This window comes from Copadichromis virginalis, linkage group LG6 (genome assembly GCF_057382275.1).
Source record: "Copadichromis virginalis isolate Kocher_CV1m ecotype Utaka linkage group LG6, C_Virginalis_male_GT1.1, whole genome shotgun sequence".
In the NCBI taxonomy this organism is placed as follows: domain Eukaryota; kingdom Metazoa; phylum Chordata; class Actinopteri; order Cichliformes; family Cichlidae; genus Copadichromis; species Copadichromis virginalis.
The window spans coordinates 31856518-31874700 of NC_140623.1; the positions used below are offsets into that span (position 1 = coordinate 31856518).

The 18183-nt window shown below is 37.1% G+C and overlaps 2 protein-coding genes across 11 annotated transcripts; one reads left to right on the forward strand and one right to left on the reverse strand.

The window, feature by feature from the left end:
* Positions 1–1749: 1749 nt before the first annotated feature.
* On the forward strand, positions 1750–9412 carry nsmce1 (NSE1 component of SMC5/6 complex). Of its 10 annotated transcripts, XM_085459881.1 has the most exons (9): positions 1772–1884; positions 2185–2342; positions 3082–3201; positions 3837–3958; positions 4101–4178; positions 5433–5579; positions 6874–6990; positions 8298–8424; positions 9281–9412. In XM_085459881.1, exons 2-9 carry the CDS (start codon positions 2231–2233, stop codon positions 9313–9315), a joined length of 858 nt encoding a protein of 285 aa, XP_085316007.1. In that variant the 5' UTR covers positions 1772–1884; positions 2185–2230; the 3' UTR covers positions 9316–9412. The 10 variants fall into 10 exon arrangements, 1 of the variants encoding a protein (XP_085316007.1); XR_014920923.1 differs by lacking the exons at positions 8298–8424; positions 9281–9412 and adding an exon at positions 6069–6602 and having other exon boundaries at positions 1750–1884; positions 2198–2342; positions 6874–6934; XR_014920922.1 differs by lacking the exons at positions 8298–8424; positions 9281–9412 and adding an exon at positions 6069–6602 and having other exon boundaries at positions 1751–1884; positions 6874–6934.
* Positions 9413–10428: 1016 nt separating this feature from the next.
* On the reverse strand, positions 10429–11550 carry LOC146708139 (trace amine-associated receptor 13c-like). The gene has a single exon (XM_085460923.1). It carries the CDS (start codon positions 11422–11424, stop codon positions 10429–10431), a length of 996 nt encoding a protein of 331 aa, XP_085317049.1. The 5' UTR covers positions 11425–11550.
* Positions 11551–18183: the final 6633 nt, after the last annotated feature.

An 18183-nucleotide genomic window follows, 5' to 3' on the forward strand; every position in this document is an offset into this window, starting at 1 on the left:
TCCAGTTTTGACATGGCAGTGATTACAACAAGCTTTGTTTTCTCTTTAGATTTATGTCACGTTGCTCATAAAATCTTGCCTGTTCTTAATCAGGAAGGTTGGAGATGTGAAGAAATTTGGAAGAAAGTACAAGTTGTGTAGTACAGTGCCCCTAATCTTCCATTTTCTTTGCTGTGGGCTAGTTAGTATCACTTAAAAAGTTATTCTGAAATATTGGTGTCTGTACCATACATCTCTGAGATCAGTCCTTGCTTAATCATCCCATTACACTTTACGGAGATGTTGTGCAGCCAGTGCACTTTCAGCGATAATTTGTCCAAGACAGCCATGACTGTCAGTGAGTAAAACAAAGAAAAGAAGCAAGGACTCAACAGTTCGGTCAGGAGACATTTAATTGGGCTGTTAAAATGTAAACTGTGTTTTCAAAGTGGAAAGTGGTTGATTGTTAATCAAGCTGTCAGTTTGAGGAAATCCTAAACACAGCCTGAATATCATTACATAAACATTCATAGTTAAGGTTTCAGATTTTCTATCAGTACTCTGATAATCCCTCAATTTATGTACTGTAAGTTGTAATACATTTGTTTCCAATTCAAAGTTAACGTGAACCAAGCAGACCACATAACATACTGTAAGAGCTGTTTCAGTTGTTAGTTCCTGTATTGTAATTCTGCTTATTGAGGGTCACGTGTTGAAACCAATGCTAACACAATTAGCATTTGTGGTTCTTGTTTTTAGCACTGAAAGCAAATATTTTTCCACTCAGAGGGCAGGTTAAACTACATTAACTCAAATCTGAATACTTCAGTCCCTCTTTTGCTTTTTACATTGATTTAAAAAAAAAAAAATTCTTGATGTAAACATACTGACCACCACTTTTTCCTTATATGCACAGTTATGATCGCCTGAGAAACTGTTTTCTGACACCTGAAACCTCAAACTTGAAATTTCTGCTGAAAAGCCTCAGAAGATGTGGGATAATGTTGAGGAATATTAGTTTAAATGCTGCAGTAAAACTCAATGACATTGGATACTGTATTTAAATAATGTTAATAATAGGCTATATTGTAATCAAACACTCGAGACACCTTGTATTATATGTTCTTATTTAATTTGTTAGAGTAATAAAGCATTTAGAATAAATTCTGTGATCACATTCTTTTTAACATGCCAGCATTGCCTGAAAGCCAGAGGTTCTCAGGGTATCCTTGGGCTGCATGATGTCAATAAGGTGCCTGACCATGATGTGGAATTTGTTCAATGAACATACAGAGAAATCCCCAACAATCAAATTATCACTAAGTGAACAGCCTCTTGGCAATACTGGGAAGGAAAAACTTGTTATGAACAGGAAGAGGATTCAGGGTAACCTGAGCCAGCCTTGTATAACTCTATACTTTATAAAATTCAATTTACACTAAAGATTATACGGTGTAATTTTTTCATGGCATTAAAATAAAGCACAACACTGCTACCGTATATATTGTGGTGACGTGCAGTACTGTACACGCAAAACATTAACGCTCAGTACCAATATGCACTTTCACCATTAGAAAATTTGCTTACATTATTATCTGTATGAAACGAGACACAGTTTTTCTTTTTATTCATTCTTTTATATAACATGAATCTTTTTGTTGCTTTGTTTGGTATCACTGGCCTGTGGGTTGCTTTTGCCTGCTGTGGACATCATCTTCATCAGTAAACAGATTACCACCACAGACTCTGTTCTCTCTGCAGTTTCCATGGCACCCAAGTGCATACGTCAAAGATGCAATTTCTCTGTCGACATGGCAACCTGGTAACGTTAAAACACGTCGATTAGATTAAAAAAATGAATGAAAGAAAAGGGAGAGACTAGGAAAGAGGTGCCAGTCAGAGGAGGTAAGTCTGAGCTAAAACACTAATAGTCTGCTTTTTATTTAGCTGTTACTTTATTTAGCAGTAGCTCCTGCTTTTCAATGAATGTGGTTTGTCTCTGTATTAATTATTTTGTGTATCTGGCTTTTCTTATGTGTATGTACCATATACTAAATCTATTCATTAAGAATTTTATGTGGAGCTGCCACTTTTATAATATTTCAAACTTAGAGGTTTTTAACATTTAACATGTTATGTATTGCTATTGTAAAAGTAAAGGGAATAATTTTAGTAATGTTAATTTGGTCACTGATATTGTGACAGCTCTAAAAAACAGGTCTGCAGGCTTGAATGAACAGAGGTGGCAGGGATGGCGTCCCGCAGTAGTTCCTCCACAGCAGCAGGTGGCAGTGATTCACCACAAAAACCTACAAAGACGAAGAGAACCCGGAGGAAAAGACGGAAGGCGCGAGCGGTAGGGGGTGAGTAGGTAAACATGTTTAAATGAAACTGGAAAGAATTACTTTTTTTTTTAAACATTAGAGCAACTGCAGAACTGGACAAGCAAATAACCTAGTCCATTAGCAATAACCGTTGATTGACAAAAGACAGCAGATAGTTAAGTTAAAGTTGGCAAAATGTCTGGCTGTAACGTTACCTAGCGTAACCTTTCTAAAAAGATTCAGTCATAGTTACAATATTTATATAGTTGATGCTAAAAGCTAGCATCAGTAGTTTTAGCGTAAGTTAGCCGTTCGGCAAAGACGAGGAAACTGTTTCAGAAATGATGCTATTGTTGAGTTTGCAGGAGGGAATAGTTGTAGCATTTTAACTTAAAGAACATCTGCTAACAGTCCTCAGAGAAAGTGCTTATTTCACTTTTTATACACTTTATAACAGAAATACGAAAGTACCGTGAATTTGGTTTGAATAACAATTTGGCAGAACGTCGGATCGGACGCTGGTCTTATTTAGTTTGCTATGTTTTGTTGTTGTTGTTTGTTTGTTTTTATAGATGTCTACATGTGCCTTTTAGATGTTTTATAACTTCTTTTTGTGTCAGTGAAATAGTAAGTGTCACTTTTTCATCACATTCTTATTTATCTATTTGTTTATTATTTACGTTTAGCCAGCACAAAAGTGTTGTGGGATGATCATCTTTTTTGTCTGATTTACAGATATTTAACTATATATATAAAGACCACCTGTCTGTACCCACAGACATGTCACGACAGATGGGAGAAAGCCATCGAAGGTTTCTTCAGACCATGATGGTCAGTGGAGTAATCGATGAGCAAGCTGCAAAGGCTCTTTATCAATACTGCTGTGAAACGCACCACAGTAAGTAAATTCCTATACATGTGAACAACAATTGAATGAAAATTCAAAATGCACCTCATAGTGTATCTGGAGACTAGTGTAAAGTAGGGCAACAAAAAGTAGTATCACCCCCTTATTAATTATTAATAAATAATTTCTTATTTTCTTACACTAAGAGACTGTTACTATTGATTTACTGTTACACAAAAAAGCAACCTCATTACACTTGAAGGCAGTGTTACAAGACGCCTTGTACCAAAATTAGCTACTAACTAATTTCTGTCTGCAGACCCTGTGCAGCTATATAAATTATTAAATAAGTTGTAAAATACAAATTTTGGGATAGAAGTACAATAAGATGATGGTATATATGTTCCAATTAAAATCCTTCAGCCCAACCCTCCCCAAACATATAGACATTATAAAATATTTTTGTGTGTGTATGCACTAGGGCTGTGCCATTTCATATTGTCCATTGTCCATTATATCATCAGAAATATTGTCACAACTTCCCTTTAAATACTGTGATACAATTTTGAGATTATATCACCAACCTTTAATGTGCACATTATGACACCAGAACCACAATGTGTCTTGTTTTGTTTTGTTTTTGTAGGAGACTAACAAACATTGTTGTTTTTGTTTTTTTTCTGCAGCACAGTATGCACCCGACAAGCTGGAAGATTTTATTGATACTATCAACTCAAGACTGCAGCCAATGTTCATGCAGATTAGGAAAGGGATGTCTGAAAATAACGGTCTGCAGTACTACGCCTTGGTTAGTGATTTAATGCTTGTATTGGGTCTGCCTTGTCGGGCTGTTGTTTAGTATGTGTCCAAGCTGCAAAGACTTTACATGTTTAAGGATCATATTAAAGGAAATACATTATTAATTAAAGTTTAACTTTAATCCCATCCAGGTGAACATGGCTGAAACTGACATCACCAGGATGTCGTCAGATTATGCCGACAATGAACTTGAGCTCTTCAGGAAAACAGTGAGTTAAATTCACAGCAAAACAACATGTTATAGATGCCTCCACTATAAATTTTGGTATTTGTTGGGGTGGGGTTTTAAGTCTCTGGTGGTATATTGATGTAAAACCCTGAAACAACATAACTTGTAGGGGTGGGGGAAAAAATCGATACTGTGTAGTATCGTGATATTTTGTTTGCTAATAATGTATCGATACAGGGACAGCAGAAATCGATATTTTGTTACAAAAAAGTTTTTGTGGACTGGAACATGCTCTGACTTCAGAGCATGTTGATCCTTTTTCTGAGCAAGAATCCTGACATTCCTTCACTGTCCAAATGTGTTTAACTTTTTTTTGGCAGCAATAAACATAACAGTTTACTTATTTTAATTTAAGACATGTTTTATTTTAATTAAGTTTAAAACTTTTTTATTTAATGTAAAATTATATTTTGTTTTAATTTACTTTCAAATTCTTCAGTTGCTGAAGGGGCTGCATAGTTTTCATAAATTGCATAGTTCAGAATAGCTATAATTGTACCAGATGGTTGCATTCAGTTAAGTTGGACTAGACTGTAATACAAATCGTTCAGTTTGTCAACAATAAAACTGACTGAAATGAGAGAAAGACTGAGTGTGAGACTTTGATATTAGATAAAATGAATATTGATAAAATTTACCTTTATGTACAGAATCTGAATATCGCAAAATATTTAAAAAAAATTGCAATAATATCGAATCGTGCATTAAGTATTGTGATAATATCGTATCGTGGGATGTGTGGTGATTCCCACCTCTAATAACTTGTAGGTTGCAGTTCAGTGTAACAGTCTAATCAGTGACATTATCCATAAACAGTGGTCAACATTATTTTTTTGTTCAAAAGATCATGTAGGAAGTCATGAATAGATTACTGCACACAGATTTGTGTGACTGTGGCTCTTGAGGTAGAACATCAACCATTTAGAAGACTGGGGTTGTGATCCCTGTCCATATGTTAGTTTCCTTGGACAAGAGTATTGAACCCCAAATTCTGGTGTGTGTTAAATTGGCAGTCGTTAACCCTGTAAAGCCCAAACCATGAAAATTCAAAATTTTGGAAAATGGAGTGTTGAGAAAGAAGTCTAAAGAAGTTTTGTATCATATTTTCTACATCAGGAATTCCTAAACATATCATGTTAAAGACACAGAAGAAATGGTATGAATGTGTGTGAATGGGTGAATGTGGCTTGTAGTAAAACTAATGTTATGATCAACTTGAATTGTGCTCATTCAGTTGGACCTCATCGTGTGCTCTGAGAATGGCAAGGCTTCCTCTACTGATATTCTGAACAGCACAGACTCCATGACCACCAGAAAGATGAAGAAGAGCGAAACGGAGCACCTGTTGAGCCGATTAGTGCACGACAAATGGCTCAGTGAGGTAAAATACACCGTCTCTAGTAGGATTTCACAATTCTGATTATTTATTTCCCACAAACTACTTCCTCTTTTTTGTGAACGGATTATTAAAATGATTTCAGTTCAAGTTCAAGTTCAAGGTTCTTTATTTGTCACATGCATAGTTATACAAGTATAACACACAGTGAAATGTAGCCTGACACGCTCCTCGACATGTGCAAAAATTGGGGGGGAGGGTGTAGAGGAAGAACATTATATATATGTATATATATATATATATATACAGACATATAGTATATACACTGGGTGAATGTGCAGTAGTAGCAGCAAGCAGGTGAATTCTGTACATTAATATGAATAGACATCTGACTATTTTACAGGATAGACAATATAAACATATTTAAAATTAAAGGAATTGAAATGTACATTGTGCCTTGGTTTAGAGTGTCTGGAAGAGAGTCCTGTCTCAGTCAATTATAGATGATGTGAGAGGGCGGGTGTGTGTGTTTAGGGCACGGATGGCTTGGGGATAGAAGCTCCTCTTGAGTCTCTCTGTCCTTGCCCGGAAGATGCGGAACCTTCTACCAGATTGCAGAAGTTGGAACAGTTTGTTGCCAGGATGGGACGGGTCCTTCAGTATCTGCGCTGCTCTAGTCCGGCATCTCCTGGTGTAGGTGTCCTGAAGCGGGGGGAGAGCAATCCTGCAGCAGCGTTCTGCTGTACGGATCACTCTCTGGAGAGCTTTTTGGTCCTTCACACAGCTGTTCCCGAACCACGATGTCATGTTCTGTGTGAGGATGCTCTCCACAGCGCCTGTATAGAAAATCCTGAGGATCTTTGGAGAGACCCTGAACTTCCTCAGTTGTCGTAGGTGATACAGGCGCTGCCTAGCCTTTTTGGTCTGGACCTGAATGTGGGCAGCCCATGTCAGGTCTGAGGAGATGTGGACACCAAGATACTTGAAGTACTTCTTCAAGTACTTGCCTTCCTATTAACCATATTTAAAATGGGAATGCAGCAGGAGGAGGTCATACAGCTTATTAAGGTCAAATATAATTACTCCATTTATGTTTATCATTCCCATACTGCTTCCTTTATTAATAAGGCGTAAAATGTCATTAATTATGGTTTATTATTATAGGCTTTATTATACAAATAAAATAACGTTTATTTAGACAATCCTTCTCATTTACAGCTTACAAAACAAGATTTCTTTGTTTCAATGATAACAAAAATATAATAATAATAATAACATTTTGGGTATGTGTTTCAGTATGCTAGTATCATTTTAACTTGCGTGCTATTTGTTACCCTAGAAACGGGGCGAATACACCTTGTCCACCCGGTGTATCATAGAGATGGAGCCTTATATTCGCACAATGTATCAAGACCATATCAAAGTGTGCCACATCTGTCGTAACATCGCTTTCCAGGTAAATGTTTCCCTTTTTACACTTAGTAATATCACCCTCGTACCCGCTTGAATTTAGGCACTGATGATCACTGTAAACTGTAAACATTAGGTTGGTGTGGTTATATTACCTCAACTTTAAAAATATAAATTTTTATTTTTAAAACGAACAATGAAGATGACTAGCATGCATATACAATTTATAATTTATATTACAATTACTACAAATTATTGTTTATATTATATTCATTTGCTGTTGAGAAAATTGATCTTGAGAGAGAATTGAAGTAAATATCATCTGTAATGTTGACCGCCTACCGTATTGGACACAACTGCTTGATAAAGCATATCTAATCAGCCATCCAAATTGCAGAAACTCATATAAATGTGCTGAAATCCCAAGTGTCAGCTGGAGAAGGACGGGGACTGAGGTCTCTTTAAATGTGGCATTGTTTATTTGAATATTTCAGAAATGGTTTTCACATAAAACATTTTTTAGAGTTTATAGAGAATGCTCAGGGAAAGAAGAAAGCCATCGTGTGAGTGCTAACTAATTGACGTTGTCTTGTTGATGCTCAAAGAGCTCAAAGAATAATGTCAGAATGGTTCTAGCTGATAGAAACAGTAATACAATCACCCAGTAATTATAACCACGTTATAGATATGAGCATCTCTGACTGCAAAACATGTAGGATAGGTTGGCCACAGCAGCAGAAAACCAGTGTACTCCAGAACCATGTAAGATTGGAAAAACATTGTCTGGTCTGATGAGTTTCAGATGATTGGAACATAATTTGAGATTAAAAGCATAAAAGCATGGCTCCACCCTGCCTTGTTGGTGGTAGGCACATGACTGATGTAATGGAGTACACTTTAGGCCTCTTAGTGTAATCTGAGCACCACTTAAACACCACAGCCTGTTGACTCATGTTGTATTCCTGTATTCCTCCTTTAATGGCAAGTGTTTTAATCGGCTAATGGGCATTTTTGACTGAATAACACACCACAAAGAGCATAAGACCAGTTTCTTTACTGTGCTAATGAGTTCACAGTATTTAAGTGGCCTCTACCACACCAGAACCAGTGGAAATAGAGACTAGCATAATGAAGATGCAGCCCACATAAGTGAATCATCTGGGGCCAGTATGGACCAAAATCTTTGAGGAATGTTTTTAATTGAGAAACATTTAAGATAAAGGATAGTCCAACCTGATATGTGTTAAATGTATCCAAAAAATGACCAGTTACTGTAATGTGTCATCAGCATTATTTGTTTGCTTACAGTATTTGATCTGAATTATTATTTTTTTGTCTCTCTTGTTTTTTCAGTGCCAAATCTGTGAGAATCCTACATGTGGCATAAAAATACACAACCCATGTGTGGCCAGATACTTCAAAGGCAAATCGGAGCCACGTTGTCCTTCTTGTGATGACTTCTGGCCACATGAAATCCCTGGTATATGTTGTTTATTCTCAAATGCTGTTTCTGGACACATTAGACCTCCAGTAGTTAGAGACTCCCAAACTTTGGTGCACATTTGATCGGCTTCAACTGGAACTGTGAATGATAAAAATAGAAATGAGTGTGTGGCGTGAATAAGGCACGGCGGGACCACGGAGTATCATTCGGAGCCATCTTTATTTACATCTCACCACAACACCCCCAAACCCCTGAGTCCCCGTGTTTTTAACTAGGCGGGCATGATTAAGGATGCCGTGCAGGTGCGTCCGCCCTCCCTGCACGGCTGCTGAGGTGCCTCACGTGGCTCCTCCACCGCTTCACTGTCCTCGGGACACACCTGTGGGGGTGGCGCCCAGGCCCAGAGCAGTACCGCCAGCTCCCCAATCCTTTTCCGGTGGCGCTCGGACTGGTCCTGCAGCTCTTCCTGCTGGCGACGCACCTCCGCCGCCTGCTCCCGCTGGGCGGCCGCCATTTCGGCCACCCTCTGGGCCAGCTCCTCCATTCCCTGGCTCCGATACGGACCCGCCGTGCTGCCTCCTGGGTTTTGGCACCAATGTGGCGTAAATAAGGCACGGCGGGACCACGGAGTATCATTCGGAGCCATCTTTATTTACATCTCACCACAACACCCCCAAACCCCTGAGTCCCTATGTTTTTAACTAGGCGGGCGTGATTAAGGATGCCGTGCAGGTGTGTCTGGCCTCCCTGCACGGCACCGCAGACCACGCCCCACCACAGAGTGCAAAAAAGATGTGTGATTGCCGTTTTATAATTCATTTAAACATATATTCAAATGGAAGGTGAATAGAACAACATAACAAACTCATGTTCTTTGTTCTTTTTATTACAGAAGTGAAACGTCCTCATTCACAATCCAGGAGATGAAGGCTTCATCAATAGTCTTTCTTAATGGTTTATTAATATAATATAAATGTCTTTATTGTTTTTGCTTTTATACATACAAAATAAAAGATTGTTTCAATACTGTAGTATTTGTATTGCATTTTACAAATATCTACCCCCGCCCCTCAAACAAAACAAGTTTCTCATTGTGAACATTTTTTTTCTGTCTAGATATATATTCACATTTTCTGTTCCACTAGAAGATAAGTTAAGAGAATAATGTCATTCTAAGACATAAAAGATTTTACAGTAATAGCCCATTTTAACTAACATGTGATGGAGATTTGAAAATTAGTTTTGCTGTACAACATACACGAGTATCTGATTTGCTGAAGATAATGACATAAATCCATCTTAAAATGTGTCTCACTGTGTTCACAATAAGAAAGTTTTCACTGATCAGTGGCTGCTCAGTGGTTGAGAGGAAATTAAGGCGATGTCTTTCTTTCAAACCTTTATCAACTTTCCTAAACCCCCTTTTTAAGTCTGTAGCATACAAACTGTTAAACTGAAAGATGTAAGAAACAACAATAACCATTGTTACTTTATCTTGTCCCCAACAAATTACATAATACATTTCAGTAATGATTTTTAATTTAAATGTTTCATCACGATCTTGTGTGTTTTTTAAGTGCTCCTTTAAATTTTGGGGCAGTGAACAATATGGCAAGAAATATAAAAAATACACAAAGAAATGAAGCAGCAATTTGAAAGTTAAAAAGGGAAGCTCAATGAATAAAAATAATGTAATAAGGAGCACAGTACTTAAAAATCTAAACAGAATAAATACAAGTCCTGTAGTAAAAAGCCTGAAAGATTCTGAGTCATTATAATTATTATTGTTGATTTCATGCAGTAAGGAGGGTAAATCTTTTTTGCCATTATGCATTGATACATGACTTATATGTTCCAGTTCTGACAGGATACAATACTTGTTAGAGACAGTGGGTCATATGAAATAAGACTTTGTGACAGATGTTCTTTGATTCATTGAATAAGTCTATAATTAAAAACCATTATGCTACTGCCACATATAATAATCAGCAGTTTCATTCTCTCATACAGACTGATTTGGTTCAGGATAAATTTGCTATTTTAAAGTATATTTGCCTGAGAGGAGCCCTTCTCTAGTATCTTCAGGGAGACAATGAACCAGATAGCTTTTCTAAACCACGGGTAGAAAAAAGCATATATCAGTGGATTCAGACAAGAATTGAAGTACAGCATCCAGGAAACAATAGCCCAAGATGAAGCACTGTTTGAAATGTCCTGCCCTGCAAGAGAGGGATAGTAATACGGACAGAAACTCATCAAAAACACAAATATCACAACGCCAAGAGTCCTGGCTGCCTTTTTCTCTGATTTCTTTGCGGTGATTTTTACTGTACCAGCTGCAGCAGCTGTAATATGAGACCGCATGGCATGAGCCTGAGACACCGCTACAACAAATACTCTCATGTACAGAATGATAATGACTGAGCAAGGGCCGATGAAAGTAAAGACAAGGTCGATTGCTCCAGAGACATAGTTAATCACCACCAAACACTGACCGTGACAGGTGTTATGCCTGTTTGGCTGCCTGAGATGCTCCTTTAAGATCATCCCGTTGTAGAGGAGCGAACAGGCCCAGCACAGAGTAACAGACAGCTCCGCTCTGCTGTGAGTTATTTTAGTGGGGTACTGCAGAGGATAACAAATAGCTACGTAGCGATCAATTGATATGAGCACCATGTTGCCCACAGAGGCTGAGGTGAGAGTGAAACCGATAATGTAAGTAAAAGCACACATGAGATCTCCCAGCAGCCAGCAGGTTTCTATAAACCGCATTGCTTCCACCGGCATCACAAGCAGCCCGACCAAGAGGTCTGAGATGGCCAGAGAGAGCAGGAGGACATTGGTGGGCATGTGGAGCTGCCTGAAATGAGAGATGGATATGATAACCAGCACATTCAGAGCTACAGTTAGCACAGAGATAGACAAGAACAGTGTATAGAGGAGGACAGCCTCAGGCTGAGGACGTGTTAAGCCCCTGCAAGACAGATTCGCAAGCTCAGGGTAGCAGAGTTCAATTCTGTCCTGCCTGTCCATCATCCAGTATAAAGAAAGGAGGACCTGCTGAGTTCAAGCAACCTGCTGACCCTGTGAGACATTGTACAGCTTATTTATCTCTGATGACACTCCCCCCTTCCAACTCCAGAGTCAACCTTTTCATCACTGTCTGCTAAGTAGTCCCCCCGATTCTCTCCTACTGTTCTCTTCCCCCTCTCTCTTCTTCCTCCTCATCTATACTCCTCTCTTGTTTTTTCCAGCTTGCTCCTTTCTTCTCTCTCCCCCCTTTCATCACCCATTTGTATGATGCAAGATTCAAGTTTCTAAGTTCTGTGAAGTAGTTTCAAAGCAGATTAAAGTGTAAAGCCAAAGCATTCATAAGTCAGCAGTCACATCCTTCACTGCTGACAGATGTGTCTGTTTTGACAGTGTTTGACGTTGTGAGACTTGAGCTCCTGTTTAAGATGCATTTGACATTGTTTCCAAGTATTTCAGATTAATCAAAAAGCAAGCATCATCTTTAAATAGAAAGTCATTACTTTGTTACTTAATTTTTCCATACTACAAAAGGACATCCTCGTGTGCAGACATTGGGTTATTATTTACAGCTTAACACAATAAAGGCAACATTATTTAATACATTTAAAACATTTTTATGATATATATCCCATGTGAGGAATCAGTGTTTCAGGGGGATAACTAGAAATAAAAATAAATCTAATAATCAAACAACTAGATTCATCCCTCCATGAATTTCATAGGTTTTTTTCCCCAAGTCACTCAAATCATTTACTGATTCAAGTATCTATTTCTAGTTTAGCAGTGTGAGCATGTTGGCAACACTGACCTTGGTTACGTGTTTGTACGACAGGTTATATTTCCTTGAGTTGAATTTCTTCCACTAAAGTGGTTTTTAGATTAAAGTCAAATGTCTTTGATCTAGTCATTAGAGCCTTGTAAATTTGCTGTTTATTTATTATTGGGAAAGAAGATATTTCTTAGCGTGTCAGAAGATCACTATATGAAATTTTGTCTGCAGCAAACTTTTCAGAGGATGCCGGTAGGTCAAATACTTTCAACAGTCATTATGGGAAAAAGTGGTGGAGATGAATCCAAGTTTAAGGTTTGTGGCATTAGATCAGTGTTATGGAAGAAGATGAAGGGTAGAGGTTAATAATAGAGCAGTTAAACTTGGAGGTGTGAATTTTAAGGTCTGCGGCTGTTTTGATACCAATCAGCTAAATAAGAAGGAGCTCTCCTTCTTCAATTGGAAACTTTGCAGAAACAGAATCACGCAGCAACAGCAAATGAGCGCAAACAAACCTCAAAGTTACACAAGAACTACATGAAGAGCAAAGATGTCTAAATGCTGACTTTTGTGGGCTTTTCCTTGCAGCACCTGACCTTAGCTACACTGAACAGTTATGGGAGCACAGACTGGGTTGCCAGGCTTTCCACAAAGTCTTGGAATCCTGTCTGCACCACTTCATATCTGGAGCAGACCCAAAACAACGATGCTCTCACATTTTTAACTTGTATTGTTTTAAGGTCCATGAGAGATGATGGCCTTTTTTGTATTTTTTGCTTTATAATTCACTCAGTATTTTCAGTGGGTGCCTGATCTGGACTGCAGACAAGCCAGATTAGCACTAGGACTTTTTTCACTGAGACATGCTGTAGTGTTTCTGGATCTTGTTTATACCTTTTTTTTCTTTGCATTGTAAAGTTTTACAAGGTTTTTCTATAGAAACACATCTGTGTTTAATGCAGTGCTGCCCGAGGGCTTGAAGATGAGTGCCATTCGATACTGTTTTGGGGCCTCATCTCGATTGGATTCATTTAACAATATTATGTACTGAAGATATGAAATTCTCATGTCTCTACCTGGATGGTATTATTATTATTAAGATAGACTGCAGAAGCCTCAACTTTTGTTTCTTTGTCTCTTTATTTAGGCAGGGAACCGTGCAACATGAGCTTTATGGAAACTTAAACGGACTGTATTAGTTTTGTTAGGAAAAGTTCTGTTTACTTCAGCCCTGTGGTTGTATGTCTGTATGTGGTTGTAGGCCTCAGTAACTGTTCGAATAGACATTTTACACATAAACTATTCATTAATAAAACCACAAAACTAAGAGTAAAGATAGCTGGATTTGATTTTTGGTCTTCTGTATACTGGCACACTGTGACACTGTCATAACTGACTGGGATAAATGAATGATACAAAGCCATTATTAGTCTGTGGAGTGAAATATGCTATTATAGTATCAGAATGTATTGGTGCTATTGTCATTTGCATTAAAGCATCAGTATTATGACCCCCCCTTTACTATTATATGGAGTCATCTGTAATCCCTTGATCCCTTTCTATGATGCAGCTTCTCTTGGTTGCCATTATAATTATGTATAATTTTTCTGTTAGGTAAGGCATTGAGCTAATGGGAAACGCTGATTGTAAAATATAACAAAACTCTCTATTCCTGTGGAAAATGCCATCAATTTTAGTCCTAAAAACTTCAGTCTCAGTTTTAGCTCACAGCTTGTCATGCACTGGTCCTGATCACTTGAAGTGTAATAATGCAATTAATTCTCTATAATCGCCTAAATTTTGTTTTTACTCATTTCTACTTAAGTAATTCTATATTTTTTATGTCTATCATATTATGTATGACATTAGTTCCTGTTTAATCACTTATTTGACTCCTTAATTCAGGCACTGTGCATTCATGTGACATTTGGTTGCATCATGTGTTTTTGTTAAAGTTTGTTTATTAACACCTTTGCCTTAAATTCACTTGAGGTTTAATGGGACATCAGACACACAAGGTCTACAAGGAGTAAACTTGTCCCTCTGGCACACAACACACCCAACAACTTTCACGTGTGTTTTTCTTTGTTGGAGCCGATGAGGAAACAATGACTTGTGTCTCATACATAAAGGGAAAAATACAGTTCATGTACTTCTAATACTCTCCTAGTACTAACTTCTATAATATGTCTAAAGGTGTATCAAATACTTTAATTAAATAACTTACCATATTGAACCTTTCACTGATGCAGACGTGTTTATTTATTGTAGCCATCATAGTTTACAGTGAAAGTGCATTTATGGATGTTTAAGCAGGATTCTTGTCACAAGTTGTTTTCATTACTATTTTAGTATTTACATACACTGACACTGACACTTCTATTACTGCATTTCTTATCTTTCTGATACATCCTTTAAATACATAATCCATAAACCAAAGAAAGTCTGGCTTAAAAGACAGATGAGAAAAAAATGTTTTCTTACTATGCACCTTGGACATGGAATAAATTACAGAACCTAGATTTAAACATATATCTATTGGTCAATTTGAAAGCATCATGCGGAAGTGAAAAAGTGAATGTTTTTCTTGAGAAACCACAAATGCTTAATATTATGGGCATGTGTGTATAGTGTATTATGTTGTACATCTTATATTTTAGGGCAGCATGGTGGTGCGGTGGTTAGCACTGTTGCCTCACAGGACAATGCTCCTAAGTTTAAATCCAGGGCCTTTCTGTGTAGATGTTCTCCCTCCGTTTGCGTGGGTTCTCTGCAGATTCTCTCTGGTTACTCCGGGTTCCTCCCACAGTCCAAAGACATGCAGTTAGTGGGGATAGGTTAACTGGTGGTTTTGCCCATAGGTATTAAAGTGAGTGTGAATGATGGTTGTCTGTCTCTCTGTGATGGCCCTGCGTCAGCCTGGTGACCTGTCCAGGTTGTCTCACCCTGTGGTAGCTGGGATAGGATCCTGCCGGGGGTGTCAGCAGCTAAATCGCTTTAACATACCATTAAAAATGTCATGTTATGCTAATTATGGGGTTACAGGAATTTTAAAGAGCTTTGCAGGGGCAAAGAAATTAGAAAAAAAAACTACTGATCTGGTTCATTTTTGTGTTGATCAATGAGCTGAGTAAATGAGTAAATTAAAATAAATTAAAAGCACACATTTTGGGGGATAAATTTACACTAAGTTTCATGTTTTAAATAAACATGATTAGACATTAAACATGTGTCTTATATGAATGTTTTAAAGCACAGTGAGTGACTGCAAAGGGTTTTAAGAACTCTCAATAAATTTTTGCTTTGCCTAACAGCACCAAGCCTTTGCTTAGAAATGGTTAAATCGCTTTTGTGAATTTTCCACATCTGCATGAAAACTGAAAATGGTTCAAACAACATAAGGCGAACTCTAATTGAATTTGTTTTACTTCTTTAGACTTTAGCCTTCTTTGATCTCATTTGAAACAGTAAGTTATTATCTGATTTAACAGCATTTTATCAGACTGACATAGAGCTGTGATGTCTTGAAAAGAAAAGTACCTCGATGCCCTAGTGCTTTGAAAAATATTTCCGTTGTTAAAAACTAGTGTGTTCTCACAAAGAAGTATATTCTAAATGGTCAGTTCAGCTTAAAGAACATATGTGGTTTAATTAATAACTTAAAAATTTACAGAAGAATAGCTTAAAAGGACAGCTATGATGGGCATCATTTTTTAAAAGTCTGGTAAAATAAAGTAAATCTGTAAGATTAATTTGAGGATGATAAATTGTTGTTCAAAAGTGAACAACTGCTGTCTGAATTATTGCTCCAAAAGAGAGTTTACATCTCGCTGAATTTTACAGTTTAGAGCAAAGACTTTGTCGCATCAGTCAGATCATTTCTGTCACTAAAGTGATGCTGCCATCTGTTGATAATGAACACCAACTGTCTCAGTAATACATCATACTGTACTTACCGAGTGCGTAAACTGCTGGGGCTCATTTTGTTTGATTTATCGGTGCTTAAAAAAAAAGAACAAACAGTCTTTGTCTCATTGGTCTTTGCTCACTTTACTGTGAGGTGACGACTCTGACACTAGATGGCCCTGTTGGTAAATGATCTGTAACCAAACTGCTCTCATCTATTAACTTAACAGTTTACTGCACTGTCCTCCCCGAGATTACTTCTCGCAAATGATACTGAACATACTTTTTTTTTCTGTTGTAAGAACACAAAATGTAAACTAAGTTATAGTAATGTCATTATTGTTCAGTTTGACAACTTAGACGACTTAATGCACATATCTGTTGGAAGAACAGAGAACATGACATTGGTCTTACTAGCTTTTATACGTTTGGAGATTGCATTTTAAATCATGACACTTTTTTGTTGTTCTTTTGTTTTCGCTCCCTCTTTTTACAATATATTACAATATATTATTATTATATATCCTGATAATAAGTTTGCAGTATCTCCTGATCATAGACTATTAAACGATTTGTTATTATTTTATTATAAAACTTTGAATATGGCAATAATTACATTTATTGTCTATTCTTGGGAAAAAAAAGTGTAAAAAATTAAATATTTGAAAATATATTTTCACTTACGGTACAAATGATTCATTTATCACTAATATTTCCAGTATCAACAATACTGACACTCTAAACAGATTACACTTTCTATTTCAATATAACAAAATGTCTTAAATGTGAAAGGTCTTCATTTCTAAACAACGATAAAGAAGCACCAACTTAACAGTCCTGTTACTGTTGTTTAGGCATTTAACTAATGCTGTTATTCATAGTTCTGTGTTGGCTGTTACAAAAGTCCCCATGTCCATCTAAAAGTAACACTAGCTTATAGTGCAGTGAAGTAAGTAAGATTTTGCTACAGGACAGGAAGTGACTGCAGAGGAGGAACCATAATTTAAGCAGTAGAGAGACAGATTGGCTATTTTAAGACTGCAAGGACAGATTTAACGGTTCTGTGGGAAGGCAGCGATGTTTGTTTCGGAAGGTGAGTTTTCAGTGAAGGGCGGACATCAGCAGTCAGGGTGGAGAAAACTAAAGTGTGCATAGCACTGAGAATTGTGTCTGCATGTTAATTAGTAAAAATGTATATATACTGATATATGAAACATTACATGCTGCGTGCAGTTTTAATGGCTATAAGAATTCAATGGAAAAAGAAAGAAACACTGGTGAACACCAACATCAGTAATAAGTTTGCCAACTTATTGCGCTTTCTTTCCCAATATTTATTTCTTATTTTCCTCTTAAAAATCTTCACATGCCTGCTGTAAAAATACCAAATGTAAGGATTTACTAATGATCATTTTAACTTTTGTAATTCTTCTTGTTACGCTTGATTTTTGTTGGTATTGTTTTTGTTTGTTTTTGACAATTTAAATCTCAGCACCCAGTTCCAGTTATAAAAGTCAGAAACTCCTGCTAACATTATGTGAAAACTTGCATGATTAGTATTAATTCTAGTTGTTGTTGCTCCACTCTAGTTGTAAAACAAAATTAATTTTAAAGTAGGATTTATTGCTGATTTTCAACCTAAGATTTGTTATAATAAAAACTAACAAATGAAAATTACTGATTTTGTTATATTGTAGAAACCCATTGAAATTCCTTGAGCATTTACAGCAACTGAGTCATACAATTTTGAATTCGTTTGATTTTGTGGAGTCTCCTCTCTTCGAACTACAAATGTTAAATCAATTTGCCAGTTGGAGCCACTTTAAATCGAATCACTTTTATTAATAGAGAACTATAGAAATTTTTTACCTTTTTTTTCACGCCTGGTTTGTCACATTTTTTCCTCCATAGACTTTATCCTAAATGATTCTCATTTTAATTATGTTGACCCAGACTCTGTGAATCTTCTACACTGACAACAAAACCAGCGCAGGCCGACAGTCTGCCTCTCACACTGTGAGGATGACACCTCCATCTCCTCATAGAGGAACTAGTCCAGGATCCACTTTGATGTCCCTCTGCCTGAA

What these genes read in the sequence shown, in the direction of transcription:
- LOC146708139 (XM_085460923.1), bottom strand. Translation starts at nt 11,424, where the DNA reads ATGATGGACAGGCAGGACAGAATTGAACTCTGCTACCCTGAGCTTGCG.
- nsmce1 (XM_085459881.1), top strand. Translation starts at nt 2,231, where the DNA reads ATGGCGTCCCGCAGTAGTTCCTCCACAGCAGCAGGTGGCAGTGATTCA. An exon ending in GTCTGCAGTACTACGCCTTG is followed by an intron (nt 3,959 to 4,100) that starts GTTAGTGATTTA and finishes AATCCCATCCAG; the next exon opens with GTGAACATGGCTGAAACTGA. An exon ending in TTGAGCTCTTCAGGAAAACA is followed by an intron (nt 4,179 to 5,432) that starts GTGAGTTAAATT and finishes GTGCTCATTCAG; the next exon opens with TTGGACCTCATCGTGTGCTC.